This window comes from Camarhynchus parvulus, chromosome 7 (genome assembly GCF_901933205.1).
Source record: "Camarhynchus parvulus chromosome 7, STF_HiC, whole genome shotgun sequence".
Classification (NCBI taxonomy): Eukaryota; Metazoa; Chordata; class Aves; order Passeriformes; family Thraupidae; genus Camarhynchus; species Camarhynchus parvulus.
Window position 1 is genome coordinate 22352412 of NC_044577.1, and position 15400 is coordinate 22367811.

The following is a 15400-nucleotide window of genomic DNA, read 5'->3' on the forward strand; positions in this document are numbered from 1 at the left end:
ACTTCCTATGCTTTTGATTATGTAATGATATTCCCTTTTTTTTTGTCATCAGCTAGAGCTGCTAGCCCTTGCATGCCTGTGGAAGGTATGAAGAAAGCGGAATGCTTCCCCTCTCAAACCAGACCATATCTGAGAAGTTCTGGCATTTTGTTGGCCTAAGAACTTGGGTCCCTAAATAGGTGTATGACTAAAATCAACGTTGTATCACTCATTCCCACCCAAACACCACTGGGTTCCCCCCACATCCCCGCGGCCCTTACGCAGCAGTGACTCTTTAGCTGGCAAGTGAATTGTCTCTAATGTTCTGTGTGACTCTGAGTCTATTATCCTGGGCACAAGGTTGATTTCTGCTGTTTTCCTCTCTCTCCTCTTTCACTGCTAGACATGAGTTCATTGGCAATGATCGCCTCCCTGTCCTGCTGAAGATTTCCTATGGCCATGAGATTCTGGTAAGATAGCAGGTGTCCCTTCCTTCTATTTGCTGAACAACAGCAGGTAGGAACTGCATTAATAGATGTTTTCCCCAGAATCTGCATAGTGTACAGGGGGCTGTGGCCTTCCCCTGGAATTTGCACTAGCCAGGCAGTAAGAGAGGGCCAAGCAGAGACATAAAAACAATGTTCTGACAAACTTGTGGTTCCAGCACAGTGATGTGGGCAGTGCACTGGCAGAATGGCCCTTGGATGTTGCATCTGCTGGATTCTTCGTCAAGAGGACTATTATTCATTTATTTATTATTAGCCTTTGTATTTTATTAATGGTGTTAGTGCAGAATTGCTTCTTCCTTCAAGACAACTCCAAGTCCAAAATAGCCTTCCCAGGTTTTACGGTCCCTGCATGTTTTCCATGCCCTGATGTAACTTATGGCCAGGATTCCTGTGCATGCCTCCCCTCATTTCATCTGCCTCACTGTGAGTTGTTCCATGCAGTTCCTGGAGCTCAGATCTGCAGCCCATCCTGTATCTCTCTTATGCAGCTTTCCTGAATCTCTCCATCTCATCAACGCTCCATACTCTACAACCCCCCCTGGAATATGCTTTTCTCCAAATATTCCACCATCACCTGCTGTGATGGTAGTTTGGGAATGCACAGGGTGGCACAGCATCCTCCACCTCTGGGGTTACAGGGTCAGCTCCTTCCCCAAGTCCAGAAGATAGTCCCTGGGTTCCTGGTTGGCTACAGTCTTTGTCCACCCACTTATTTCTCCTACCAATGACAGAGGAGATTCTTACTCATTCTTCCTGCTCGACTGCTTCCTAAAGCATCCCAGATCTGATCTGTGGTGTGTTTTCCCTGAGCATCTCCTCAGGCTTGGAACTAATTTCTCTCTCTCCCCCTCTCTCAAACTGTCAGTTAGAGTCAAAGTCACCTTGTGCTCTGCCAGGCACTACTCATGCCCGGCTGAGCCTTCCTGTCTGTCTCTGAAGTTTCCTATGAGACCATTGTGTTCACATATCTCTTTTATTTTTCTTTTCTTTCAGGGCTGTTGTCAGCTGAAAATCCAACCCTTTGACCAAGCTGTTCAAACAGTGGCTTAACTGTGCCTTCCCTCAAAGCCCTTGGACAGGCTCCCTGTGCTCTGCCTGCCTGGCACAATCCTGAGAGTGACTGTGGGGAAGAGTTGGCCAGTGAGGGAAGAGGCTTTGGAGCACCAGAAGCCTATAGGGCATACATCCTCTCTTGCCATATAGCCAGTGGCTTTGGTGGCTACCAGAGGCCACCACCCTCTGTCATGCTGTCCCTGCAGAAAGGGCTAGAAAAGCGTGGGATACCCTGGGGATGAAAAGATCCCTTGGTGCCTTTGAGCTCTGGCAGTAGGAGCTGTAGGAGCCAGTGCAGAGACATGGAGCAGTGCAGGTGGTTGCAGCCTGCAGAGATGCAGTGCCACTACTGAGCTGCTGATATCAGAAAGTAGGAATGGGAGATACTTCTTTGGCAAGGAGGGCAGCTGAGGGACTGAGCACAGTGTGCCTGCTTTCCCTGCAGTCATGGCATGAAGTGCACAGAGTTTCCAGCTCCTGGGGCAGAAACTGCCCTAAATATGCTCCCATTCCAGGGCTGAGCAAACCTTCACCTGTGATTCTGGTGAAATATGCAGAGCATATACTAACCTTAAGCATATGTTAACCTTGAACAAATGCTGTAGTGTCACCCCAAAAGTTAAGCTTTGGAAATTTCTGAAAGCAACAATAAACAGAGGAGGAGCCCATTGGGCTGGGGTATTGCTTGGTTACTCTGTCAAATTCCAAATTATTTGGCTTCAGAGCTGTGTGGTTAGCCACCTGCAAGCCAATGCCTGTTTTTCCTTTGGGTTTAAAATCCTCTCTGTGATGACTTTACCTACATGGATAGATTTTGGCCTCCTGCTCCTCTGTTTCCCCAACTTAATTTTCAAGAGAAGCTTCTCTGTTATTCCTTCCCCATTCACTGGCCAATTTTTAGTCCTCTGATGATTTATAGGTACTCCAAATAACCCAAACTGATTTCCCATTGGCATTTTCTTCTGGCTGTAGGCCGAGACATCTGTAGGACTTCTGTGTTTCCAATTCCTTGTGCAGCAGGGAAACAAGGCCTCCCACTGCCTAATGCTTTCAGAGATTGTCTTTTGCCTCTTCACCTGTAAGACTGCTTGTTCTCAGACCCCTGAGATTGTTTGGCCAGGCAGAATTTGCAGCCCCCAGCAGTTTTAGTAGGAAAAGCCCAGCCAGCTCATGTGTTGCAGGCTGAGGTAGGCTAGTTCACAGAACTCCCTGGAGAGAAGGGCTGGATCCCAAGGAGAATCCCTGAGCACACAGGTTTTATAAACTGCAAGTGTTTGCACTTCACTTCATAGCTGCTAGTTTGGTGTAGTGAGGTGTTATCACCTGCAGCATGTGTTCTTCAGGCAGCTCTCCTCCCTGGGGAATCTGGCATCCCCTGGCATCCCTCTTATGATCTTAAGTCTTCACTGTGGGATGAAGTCTATGCACTCTAGAAGGAGAATTGATGGCAGCAAGTCTTCACTTTTCTCCATTTATCTCTCTTTAAGTGATAATCCTCTAAATGTCATATCCTGTGTCAAATGGAAACTGATGACAGTTTTTCTTAGCAGTTGTGGTCTGTTGGAATGCAAGGTGGGTTTTTGATCAAAGTTATATAAATAGATCTTTCACTCCAAAAACTCAGGGAGGTTCCTATCCCTTTTTCTTTTGAAGTTTAAAAGCAAAGCTTTTGTCTTCTACTTTCACTTCATCTGGCAAGCTGTGGTTCTCAGGAGGCTGAATACTCATGTAGTGCTTTGAAAAGATCCCATGTGGGACCTTGCTAACCTTGTATTTCTAGTTCTTTTTCACTCTGCATTTTGTTTATAGATCTGAACTGGAATGGTTTCTTTAAAAGGAGTTTTCATTCTCTGCTCTTTTTAAGGTAGGTGATACAGTATCTCCTGCAGGTGTCTATCTTTGCAAATATTCTCTCTGTCTTTTATACATCTATTTGAAAAATAGCCATGCTTCAGGCTTAATTACTGTGAATTGCAGCAGCTTGGCTCCTGTTGGCCCATGCAGATACATTACTAGGTGACTGCTTTGCAGCCTCTACCCCAAAGCAGACAGCTCAGGGGTTATTTGGAGTGATCCTGCAGAAAACAATGCATCATCGGTGCATCTTCAGCATGATTGTGGTTTTCTCAAAATGCAGGAGCCGATGTGAATGCAAAATCCTTTCTGTGAAATAGCTCTGTAATCTCTCCACTTTGCTTGGAGTGCCTGGTGGCTGCTTTGCCAACAGGATACTGTTGATTATCACTTGGTCACTTAAAGTTCAGCTGGAATCTTCTTGCTTTTGGACTTCTAGCTTTTGGGCTGCTAGACACATTCTTGGAGCACTCTAGAGGACAACCAGATGAGCCTTTCCCAGAGGAGGCCATTACTTACCTAAATCCTGTCTTTCCAAAGTATTTGGCTGTGACAGCTGCACACTCTCCTATGTACAGTCCAGACATGGAGAATTTCCACCATACACTTGCACATAGAAGCACTGATGCTGGCATAGTAGAGGGAAAAGTACAGTCTTTCTGATAAAAGAAGAGAACCTTTCAGAGAAAATCTGGAGTAGGTTCTCCATCTCCTTGATTTTTGTCTTAGGACACACTATCCTGGTATTACCAATTAAAGTTTGTAACTGTGTGGCCTTCCATTTGCAAAGTACTTCAGAGTCCTTTGTGCAGATGTTAGTGATGGGACCAAGGCCCTGTGAGGAAGTGACTGCATTTCTCTCCACTGTAGCTGACCTTCAGTGGTGTGACAGTGGAGCACGACCAGCGCTACGTTCATTTTGCATCCACCAAGCACGTCTTTGCACCCATCGCTGTGGGAGGCTCCCACCCCCCCACACAGGTGAGCATCTTGGAGCCAAAGCCAGCAGCGAGTGTAGGGAAGGAGCTAGTACTGCTGTGTCCCAAGGACAGGCAGTGTCTGAGGCAATTCTCAGAAAATTGAATGGCCTCCATAGTGAAGCATCACAGGGGAACTCCAAGGATAGCTCTAGGCGGAGTTTGGAAATAGCTGCTGGGAAAGTACTTCTCACCATCTGCAGTTTGACAAGATTTGGTGTTCACTCTGTACTCAGAATGCTTATGAGGTGTGTCGAGCTGTTCACTTATTCTCTTGCATTGTATCTGAGTGAAAACTTGCCTAGCTGCTCCAAGTACTCTGGAAAGAAACCCTAATTAGTTTTTTAGTAAATTAATTTTACTTCCTTAAACACTTATTCAGCAAAAAGGCAGCTTTGATTATGTTCTGCCTAATTTACTTGGGAAATGAACAAGTCTGAATTGAATTAAGAGCACTTTAATAGAAGTGCTTTTGCATTTTACGTAATCCGCTTTACAATGATCCCTTCAGCTAATCTGTATTAATTTTCCCCTGGTGTGAATTGACAGGACACCATTTGGAGAGGCACTTTGGTTATCAATGTACAAGTGTGGTGATAAACCTCCAGCACAGCTGCCTATCAGAGCCTTGGTGTTAAATCTTGACACTATGAGGTCTTCTCATTCTTAGGAGATAAGCTGATTAATTAAATATTAATGCTTATCAGCACCCCCTGGGGAAGCATTAACTAGTTTAACTTGTACCTGGTATAAAAAGCACTGCTCTTTCTGACTCACTTCAGATTTATAAACTCTACAATGGTGGCTCCATGCCCGTGACATTTGAGGTTCAGCTAGACAACCTTATGAAGATACGGGAGAAGAATTTTCAGCATGCTGTGTTTGCCTGCCTAACTCCTAGAGGAGAAATCCCCCCTGGTGAATCAGGGCACATTGGATGGATCTTTTCACCACTGGAAGCTAAAACATACACGGTAAGAGCCTCCTCATGACTGAAAGAAACAGATTCTGTTGTTGACCTAAAATTCTTTAAGTTTCTTACTGGTGGTTGTAATGTAATGCTACAGCTGAATTGAGCTCTATGCCTCCAAGAGGCAGAGTCGTGAGAGCAAATTAGTGGCTGGTCTGGTCTAGAAATGGAGCAGAGAAATTTGTCTCGTAAGTTTTTTCTTCCCAAGAAGAGATATCTTCCACAACCAGAGTCATCCCGGTATTTATTTTTCAAGTAGCAAACAGTAACTGGGGATATCAGTAGTATCTGTTCAGATTTGTGGTTCATTGTTGGCCTCCAAAAATTCCCACCAAAGAGACCGAAGTCGATGTCTTCTATCATTGCAGTGTATGCTGCTGCAAACTTCTGAAAACAGCCTTCCCAAAGACCTCTGTCCTGGGCTGCAGCAGGCAGGCAAGGCCAGAGCTCTAGCACTAATTGTTGCTTCAGTCTGTGGTGAATGCATGGATAAATAAATTAATTTAACTTTAAAACTCCAACCTTTGCTCCAAGATGTAGTCTCTGTCCATCTCATACTGTAACTGGCTACTTGACTACTTAACCAGCTTTCCTGGGCTAGCAGGAAAGGGCAAGGCCTGAAAGAGCAAAAGAGACTGGATTTGTCTTTATCCATGCACGGGGTGTATTTAGACCAGTCCATTAGCTTATTGCACATCTCTCCCAAATATGACTCTGCACTTAAAACTTTTATCTTGTCTGAGGCAGGTTGATGTTCTCATCCAGATCCTGGAAGGTGACTCGACCCAGATTACTTTCCAGGGAGTAGGCTACAATCCAAATGTTGTAGAAGAGGCTGCCACATCCAGACAATTTTTTTCTTCTGCAGTCATTCCAGGTTCTGCCAGGCTAACTGTGCCTGGGCAGGTGAGTCCAAGTGTGGGATATGAGCAATGTGATCAGTCCAGAAATGTGTGAGAGACTGAAATATACAAGTGGCCCCATCTTGCAGTAGTCTGTGTTGCAGGAGAGTTCATTTGCCATGAGACAGAACAAGACATTTCCCTTCCAGCAGGTGATCTAGAGCTTAACTCATGGATGCTGAAAGGTGTCTTCTTTCCAGCTTGTCACTTCCATAGCCATTAGAACAAAAAAGGGTTTGGGTTTGTTCATGTAATTTTTTCTTAGAAGTTACCTCCCATCACAGCTGCCTTTCTTCTGTGCAGCTACAACCCCTTTTTCTTTCCTAAATCATTCTCAAAAAGACCATTATACTCTTGCCGTGCTCTGTTGGGGCTTGGCTGCCACCATTTCCCAGCCTAACCCAGGTGATTCATAGCCTGAATGCTGACTGCAGGATGGACACCTATTCAGGCACATGCAGAGGAAAGCACTTGTTTGACCTGCTGCTGGCTCAGCAGGAGCTTGCCTGGCCTGGCTGGAGCTGGCCTGCCAGCCTGGACAATCTGTTGTTAAATTCACCCACAGATCCAAGCACAGTGAATAAGCATTACACAGCAGCAGCAGAGGCTTTCTCCTGGCAGATAAAGGATTCAACCTGTGTGACATTAGCGTGCCTTCCTTGGAGCCAGCCACAGCTCCACGTGCTCTTTTGCTTCCAGCAGGGCAATTATATTCCTGAGAACAGCAAAGAGAAGATGACTGAAAACTGCCTCAGTCTGACAATGAAGATGGCATTCTGCAAGGCTCTGTTGTCTGAAATGAAGTTTCTTTCTCTAATGATAACCGTACTTAATTAGAGATTGCATTGTGCCTGGAGAACGGGACAAACTAGTAGCATACTAGTAGCAAGGTGTATTAGGGATCAATTTCCTAAAACTCACAGTCAGATTGATAGGGATTTTGCACAAGCACACACCACGTTTCTCAGCTGAAGTAGGAAAAGGCCTGGACTGCAAGTGCTGCACAGAGAATTGGGATGTTACTGGTCCTCTGTGCTCCTGAGATCCTCTCCTTTCCAGCACCAGTGTTTTGTCTTATTCATTGCTCACTCAATCCCACTGCAATCCAGCTAGCCTTCTGATGTAATGTCACTGTAACCAGAGCAAAATTGAGAGAATTGTTACACTCTCTCAAGTTGCTAAAGATACCTGATATTATCTGTGAATTGCTGGACTTAGAGATGAGTATGACTTAGAGATGACTCTATATGGTTAGGTCCCATCTTCCTTCCCTGCTGTTCCTTCTGATTTCTCTTTGCTTCCTGCAGGCAGCCACCTTGTCCCATAACAGGATTTGCCTTGGAAATATCCCAGACTGCACCAAAGCTGGTCGACTTGTCTTTCTCAACAATATCTCGAAGAGCAAGGCAGTGGTGTTTAACTGGCAGATAAATGCTAAAGAAATGGTGAGTCCTCCTTGATCTGCAGCCTTCCTGACCATCTCTATTGTGTCATGAAAGGACCTTACAGCTCCATTTTCAACAAGACACTCGGTTCTTGGGAATTGGCTTTCTACTAGGTGATGAAAGGAAAAGTGAAGGCAAGGGTTAGGACAGATTGAACAACAGGAATTCAGAAGGGAAATCCAAAGATTTCAGTGAAGTTATATGAAGCTGGAACTACAAAATGCAATAACAAAACCTCAGGACTCTGTCCGCCAGCAAAAGCCATGTTTGTTCTTAGAATATATCAACTGCATTTCTCTCATGGCACATATCTCTGAGGAGAGGTGTGTTCCCTGCGAAGAGAAAGCACACAGGAAGGTCCCAAGACAGTGAAATAGCTCCTCTGGGTTTTTTTCTTTTTTTTTAATTTATTTTTTTTCTCCTCCTCCTGCCCTTTGCCCAGGTGTTGGAGATTGCTCCTAAGTCAGGGGTTGTGCAGCCTGGAGAGAGTATCCCTTGCTTCATCACACTGCAACCTACAAGGAATCCCTACTTCTGCAGAATAAATCTGGTGTGTGAGGTGAGACCCAAGAGGTATCTGTGTGTTACCATGACCTGGGCATGTTATTGTGGTTCCCAAATGGCTGACCCCAGCAGTCAGCTGCCTGCTGCTTCCGGCTGAAAGAATCCTTCTCACATACTTCTCTCACACACTTCTCACTCCTGAAGACACCTAGCTTCATCCTTCCTGATGATTTAAGCATCTTTCTTTCTGTGTGGCTCACTAGATGAAGTGTAACTGTGCAATGTATGGATTTGTGAGGGGAGCCCAGCTGCTAGAAGGGATGGTTTGAACGGGAATGGCTTTCAGTGGATGCCAAAGACTTGATATCTGTAAAAACAAGTCTTGCTGCTTTAATATTATTGGGGGCACAGACCAACAGTAATGTTCCCCTCAACACTTCCCAGGTTTTTTTTGGCAAGAGAGTATATCCTCTCTGTCTGAGACTTAAAATACCACTGTTTTTTCCTCTTCCTGCCACTGGAATACATGGAAAGCAAGTGGGTTTCTTCCTGGGACCTTCTGAAGGAGAGAAACAGGCATGGACTTGAGCCATGGACTGTTATTTGCAGCTCTTTTCCAGCCCTGCTCCCTTCAGTTACGGTTTGTTTCCTAGGTGTACATCCAGGAGTCCCTGGTTCAGTATGAGAGGGACCTGCACGAGTGGGAAAAGGAGAAGGAACGGCAGGCTGTGGAATTCACCATCACAGAGAAGGACCTTGAGACTAAGAAGAAGCTAACATCTCCTTCAGTGGCAAGTGCTCTCAAAACCTTCTACCAGCTTAGCTTAGCTTAAGAAACAGCAGCCAGTGTTGACAAGAAACATTCTTTAGGAAAACCTAGGCAGTTGTTAAAAGGACATGAGACTGATTTATTAAAGACCTCAAAGCTGATCTGTGGTTAGAGGAAAATGAGATCTTGTTTTCTAGCCAAGAATCATCTTACAAACTCTGAAATTTCTAGTGACCATCTGAAATTTGGAAGTGCATGAGAAGCCTTTGGAAAAACAAAGGCAGTGGCTCTGGAAACCAATGGTTGGATTTTTAGCCATGAATAAACATTGGAGAGAAATGTGTAGCTAGCAGTAAGAATGTGGTCTGAGTGAAGAATGGAGGATGAGATCATTGACTCTCAGCTGGCACAAATTTTAAAAAAATCATAAGCTTTTGTTCTTCTCTCTATCTTTCCCATGTGGTAATTCTTCTTCTCTTTTTTTTATGTAATATTTTATTTTTCAGAGGTTATCAGATTCTGCTGAAACAGAATATCTTTCAAAATCCTCACCTGTGATGAGGAAATACAAGGTAAGTCAAGCCTATCTCACTCGTGGTAGAATCAAACTGACTGCTTTAGAAAAGAGGCAAATGCTGGATATCACAGTGTGGGAGTCTGGACAGAGAGCACAGCAGCATTTGTAGCTTCAAGGCTTTGGGAGACAGACTGTTTGGAGGAGGCAGAAGAATCACACTGTCTGGCTGTGTTCTCTGGCCAGTAACTTTCCAGCTGAGGTGAATGGGAACTGAAATTGGCATCAAACGTGCACCCATGACTGGAGAAAGGGGGAAAGGTTTCAAATAAGCAGAAAAAATACACACAGACAGGGCAATTGGTATCTGTACTGGTTTCATTTTGGGGCCACAATGGAATGTGTGCCACAGCAGAAAGCAGCAGGACCCTGGCAGAACGTGGTGCAGGCACCTCAAGAAGAGCTGTTCTCTATTCCTCAGGAGAAGCTACAGACAGGAACTGCCTTGGTTTAAATACACAGAAAGCTTTAAAGTTCAATTTCCCTGGTTCATCAGTTTCCACACAAGTGCACAACTGTATGCACTGCTATATGACAGCTTTTCCAGCAGTGGTGGGAAGGTGTGAAACAAGGTCCCAGTGAGTGCTCTGCAGAGCTACCTGGGCCCAAAGGAAGAGCCAGCAGTGCCTATAGCCATCAGCAAGATGTGGTGTGGGAATGACAGGGCTCAAAGCTAACCCAAGATGTGGAAAGATTTAGGGGAGCTGAGGGGAGGCTGGGTCTGAGAGAACTGAGACAACAAGGAGATGCAGCTTGTTATCTCTGGAATGTCACCTCAGTGAGGCTGTAGCAGTGCTCCTGAGACCCCACAAGTGCCTTTGCATGCCTTGCACTGTTCTGTGTGAAGGAATCACCTCAGGGCAACTCTAGCTTGGACTGTTTTCTCTGTGCTGTTTGGTGTGATCAGTGATGCAGGTCAAAGCATTCACTGGATGAGCTGCAGAAAGGTAAAAAACATTTTCTTTTAGTCCTCTAGGGTTTTAACCTCTAGGGATAATTTGGAGCCTGCTGTGTCTGTGTAAGGAGCAGTGCAGGCCCCTAGCCTCATTCCCAGAGGCAGGACAGCCATGTCTCAAAGATCATTGAAGTCCTGCAATGCCTGAGGACTTCTGCAGATCTCTGTGGTGTTCTTCTGGCCCAGGCATCCTGGGTACTGCTCTAAGGAGCTTCCCCCAGTCTGACTGCTGGTAATGCAACCCCAAGTTGGCCCATGTAGTGTGGCTGGGGTCAGTTCCTGGTTTCCCTTCAGGTTTGGGGGAGGACAGTTTCCCCATGCATTCCATCCATGTATGTCACTTCTCCTGCAGCACTCCCAGTGTGCTTGCAAGAGCTTCCATGGTGATGGATTGGAGAACAACAGCCCCAAGTACCTTAGGGAGACCCTGAAATCCTGTTGACATTTGGGGCTGGCACACTGATCACTGAGAAGGGAACAGATCTGATTTCCACTATGGCTGCTCATGCCTGTTATCAGTACTGTGGTGCTAAGGTCATTTTGACACCCAGGATCTGGTGGCTCTGGTTGCTGGGCTTTCAGCTCTCATATCTGTGCTCAAACCTACACCAGCCTACTTGTGGCCAAAGGACCAACGATATGCCTGCCATTTCTTTCTCTCCAACAGACACTACCCCCTATTAAAAGCCAGCCTACACCCTGTCAGCCACCTGGGTGCATTGAGAGGGGGCTGCCATTGGACAAAGATGCCAGCCAGGTGTGGGTCAAACCAGAGCTTCCCCCACCCTTGTCCTTACACCTTGATGTGTCAGCCAGGTCCTATGCTATTGAGGACTTTCTCAGCAACTTTGCCTTGGATTTTCCCAGATTCTTCTTGTCCCGGTAAGAGATAGAGTTTTTTGGTTTGGCTGCTTCATCTGAGCCAGGGCTGCCCCATGCTCTGATATGCACTGAACTTGGTGCTCTGCTCTGCTGCTCTCCAGTGCCTCAGTATTAAGTAAGAGGTGTCTTGTTTTCCCCAGCATTAGCTGACATGACCTGTTTCTCTCCCCACCTCAACTGTCAGAGCTCAGTGTTCCTCTTTTATGACAGTGTCCCTGCTCCTGTCAGAAATACAACAGCTCCCACCCCTCCCCTGCTTGCCTGACATGCTGCTGCAGTGCTAGAAGGGTGCTGGTCTTTGAGAGTTTGGTTCTGTAGTGCTGCCACTGATGGAACAACTCGTCCTTTCTCAGCCCTTACAGCGCCAAGCCCTCAGACAGCAAATTGGTGGATGGAAGTGGGCACAGAAACAGGATGGACACGGAGTGTGAACGGCTGTCCCTGGCTGCTGCTTCTAAACAAGAGCTGGAGGTGGTGACTGACATACTCGCAGGTGTCATCAGGTGTGTGCTCCTTCACCCTCACCTGGTTTGGAGCCCCTGTCCTCCAGAGAATGATTGCAGCATGGTCAACCCTCTGTTAATCCTGGAGGAATCTGTGCACTCTTGTTACCAGAATGGGGGATCCACCTGCTAAAAGCTGTCTTGGGGACTATGAGCTCAGATCTTGGAGTGACAGCCAAGGCAGGGGCTTCCTCCCCAGCCAGGGGCTGAGCCCATATTTCCAGAGTTCCCAGGAACCAAGGAACTCTACCTACTGTGATCTTAGAAACAGGCTGCATTGGGGTACACCTATTCAGTTTGTGAGCTGCTCAAATGTAAAGAACCAGCACTGGGGAAACAGAGGTAGTTTCACTGGCTCAAGCCCTCTTGCTGCTTCCCTTAGGCCCAGAAAGCAAGAAGGTACAGACTAAACACTGACATCAGTCAGTGATTTCCTCTGCTTTGTGGTGTCTTGTAATAATCCTCTGGGTCATACAGATAAGTCAATTTGCTGAAACTTATCCTTTATTTTCCTCTTCCTAGAAGCCTCTTGGAGAACGGCCACTTCCAGAAGTCAGTGAGAAAAATCGAAGATGAGCCTATTCCATATTTCTCCCAGTTCCAGTCTGCAAAATCAGCAGAGCTCCAGGACAGTAGACCGGGCTCCAAGATCCCCTCCAGGGTCTCTGCTTCCACAGATCTTGACCATGAGAAGGATAGAGAGGGGAGAAAAATGAGTCAGGAAGCCTCTCCCAGTGATTTGCCGGAGTCTAGCGAGACTTTTCACCATAAGCAGTTGAGGGTAAAGGAGATAATAAGTAGGTGAGGAAGAGCTCACACGTAAAAGCCAAGAGCTGCACAGTCAAGAGAGCCATGGCAGCACACTGCCTGGCCAGAAATCCATTTCTCCTTCAGCCCTGCAGCATTTCTGCGGGGGTGTTATATGTTGTCTGGGTGGAAGTCAGTGCTAGCCCACCTAGCCACCCTCTCCCAAATGTGGTTTGTGGGGAGAGATGGGGTTTACTGAGTCTGGGGTTGAGCCGTGGGCAGTGCCAGGAGGCTGGTAGTGAATGATATCTACTCTCAGGCCCTCTAGGCCATATTAGACATTGGGGTGCAGTATGTGCTTACCTTACCTTTTATTTTCACTGCAGTATTTCACCACCTGCATTTGCTGTGGCTGCTCCCTTGTACACTGCTACAAGCTTCAAGCATTATTCACTAATAGCAGCTACAGCACAGCTTGGAGGGAGAAACCAGTAAAACTCTAGTCACCAAGTTTTGTGTAGGTCAGGGCCTGACACCAGCTGGTGACATTTCTGGGACAAGGGTCAGCAGCCCATTGTTCAAGTCTTTGGTTCATTGGTCTCAGCGTGTAGGAAACAGTGTGTGTTCCACTGCTGTGCCTGATGATTCCTGGCAGGAGTTATAGCAAGCAACCTGCCTTATCTGCTTTCTGATAGCTGTCCTCTGCTGTGCTTCTGTCCTTCCAGGCAGCCAGCTGTTGGGAACCTCGTGGAGCTGCTGCTGGAAAACACACTGCAGAACATCATGATCGAAGCCAGTCGTGGGGAGGTGGTGCTGACAGCCCAGCCCAGGGTCATTGCTTTACCCCCCAGTGCCTCCCAAAGGTAGCAGAGTGTATCTGTGCTTTGGTGGGGGACAGGACCTGTCCTTAACATGTCAGGCTGAAGCACAGCCCATTTTCTAGACCATGTGGGTTAGCTGAATCCCTGCCTATCAATGCCAAGGCTGCCTGTGCAAAACGAAGAATCCACTCCCAAAGTCCCTGCCCCCTCTTGGCTTGTCCTGAGCCACGGAGCAGAGGTGGTAACAGTACAGCCTGTCTGTGGACCTGAGACCCTCATACAGCTCTGGGGCAGGGCCCTATGTGGGAATAGCTGGCCTGAGGCACTGGAGAGCCTAGCACAAGGATGGTCCTTTGGGAAAAGGGGTCAAGGAGCAGGCAGCACAGCCTCTGACAGCAGAAAAGGAGCAAAGCTGTCATAGTCCAAGGAGGTGTGGGATGTAGTTAGGTTGAGGGAATGGCCATCGGTGGGAAAGTAGATTTGGACCTGAGTGAAAAGCCTAAGGGTTTGCTCTACCTTGGGTAGAAGTGCAGAGAGATGGGATTGAGGGTTAATGGAAGAGGGCTGTTGGATGTAGATGTCATCTCCAGAGCTGGCATCTCTTTTTCAGAATCACCAGCCCTGCATCCCGACCCTCCAGAGTGTAGCTACTGGGTACTGTGCTGCTTAAGCTCCTCAAGCACATCAGCTCTCTCCATTCTTCATCCCTGTGATGTCCAGAGCAACTCGGACCCTCCCACACCATGACCTTAGCTCAGCATGCTGGCTATCTCTGAGGAGGTATGTCCTGATTATGTTCTCAGCACCGATTTGCATCCTCTGACAACTCCACGGCAGAGTTCATGAGATCTCTCCTTTCTGTGGCTGCCCACATCATCGGAGAAGAACCCTACGCTACAGGGAGCACATGGACAACCACTGTGACAATTCCCACTATCCTCAGTCTGTACTGGCTGAGAGGAGTGGGATTTGCTTTGGAATGTAGCTGAGGAAGGACTGACATCTGGGCAATGAGGTGATGGCATCAGCAGGATGCAGGTACTGAATCCTCCTCCCTCCTTGCTCCGAGGGGGCAGCTGCAGCACAGTCAGTACCCACAGCAACCCAATAAAAGCAACTTGACCTTCAGACACTGACACCGTGTGTAACGTAGGTAACTCATGCGTCTGGGTTTGTGAGCCCTGGACAAGGTCTTCCCTTTCCAAACTGCAAGGCTGTCACCTAGGGAAGGGGATCCTCTGAGCCTTGGTTTGGCCTGGGGAGTCTTGTCAGGCTGCAAGACGTGTCACAGTGAAGGAGCATGTTTGTCACAGCCGGGAGGTGGCAGCGTGAGTTGGGAAAAATCCCAGTGACCAGCACAGGGCAGGCTGGTGCTGGGTTCGAGCTGCTGCTCCCAGGCAGGAGCTGCAGGATGGCTGTACCAGGCAGTGGGCTGCATTTGCAGCATATCCTCTGTTCTGCTATATCACTATGGACTCTGCAACATGGGGCTCATGCAGCCACCTCACTCTGGTGAGGCTGCAGCTTTGGTGTCCCCCTCCAAACCCTCGTGTCTTTTTTCCCAGTGCCAGCACCCAGCCAAGACCAGAGCTGCATCTTCCTCCCTCCCATCCTAAGAGAAGACTGTGCAAAAGGCACTGGGGAGGGCTTTTGCCCCACTCAGCAGAGGGCAGTTGCCTGCTGTGCCTGGGGTACTGTGGCTCAGCCAGCTTCACCCCAGCACTCCTCTCTATTCAGGAGCCCGGCGTGCGTAACCATTACTAACCCCCAGGGCTGAGCTGTTCCTGTTGTCAGAGATACAGCAGAGGCACTGCCAGCTCCTGAACTCAGCCCGAGTGCCTTAGGCCTTCACATGGGTCCTGGATCCTTCTTATGAGAAGTGCAAACCCTCTCCTCCCTTCCCAATACTCTGCGTGCCAGGTATCCTACATCACAGCAGTCTTTCTGTATTCCTCT

General features: G+C 47.4%; 1 protein-coding gene across 2 annotated transcripts in view; it reads left to right on the forward strand.

Moving 5' to 3' along the window:
- CFAP65 (cilia and flagella associated protein 65) overlaps positions 1 to 14561 on the forward strand; it is a 32007-nt gene extending 17446 nt beyond the window's left edge. For both annotated transcript variants that reach the window (XM_030952417.1, XM_030952418.1), the window contains 13 exons: positions 383 to 449; positions 4266 to 4376; positions 5155 to 5346; positions 6090 to 6248; positions 7552 to 7689; positions 8132 to 8248; positions 8847 to 8984; positions 9469 to 9534; positions 11159 to 11373; positions 11727 to 11876; positions 12399 to 12677; positions 13349 to 13486; positions 14055 to 14561. In XM_030952417.1, coding sequence (XP_030808277.1) covers positions 383 to 449; positions 4266 to 4376; positions 5155 to 5346; positions 6090 to 6248; positions 7552 to 7689; positions 8132 to 8248; positions 8847 to 8984; positions 9469 to 9534; positions 11159 to 11373; positions 11727 to 11876; positions 12399 to 12677; positions 13349 to 13486; positions 14055 to 14091 — 1807 coding nt within the window. In that variant the 3' untranslated portion in view covers positions 14092 to 14561. The remainder of the gene's footprint in view (positions 1 to 382; positions 450 to 4265; positions 4377 to 5154; positions 5347 to 6089; positions 6249 to 7551; positions 7690 to 8131; positions 8249 to 8846; positions 8985 to 9468; positions 9535 to 11158; positions 11374 to 11726; positions 11877 to 12398; positions 12678 to 13348; positions 13487 to 14054) is intronic.
- Positions 14562 to 15400: the final 839 nt, after the last annotated feature.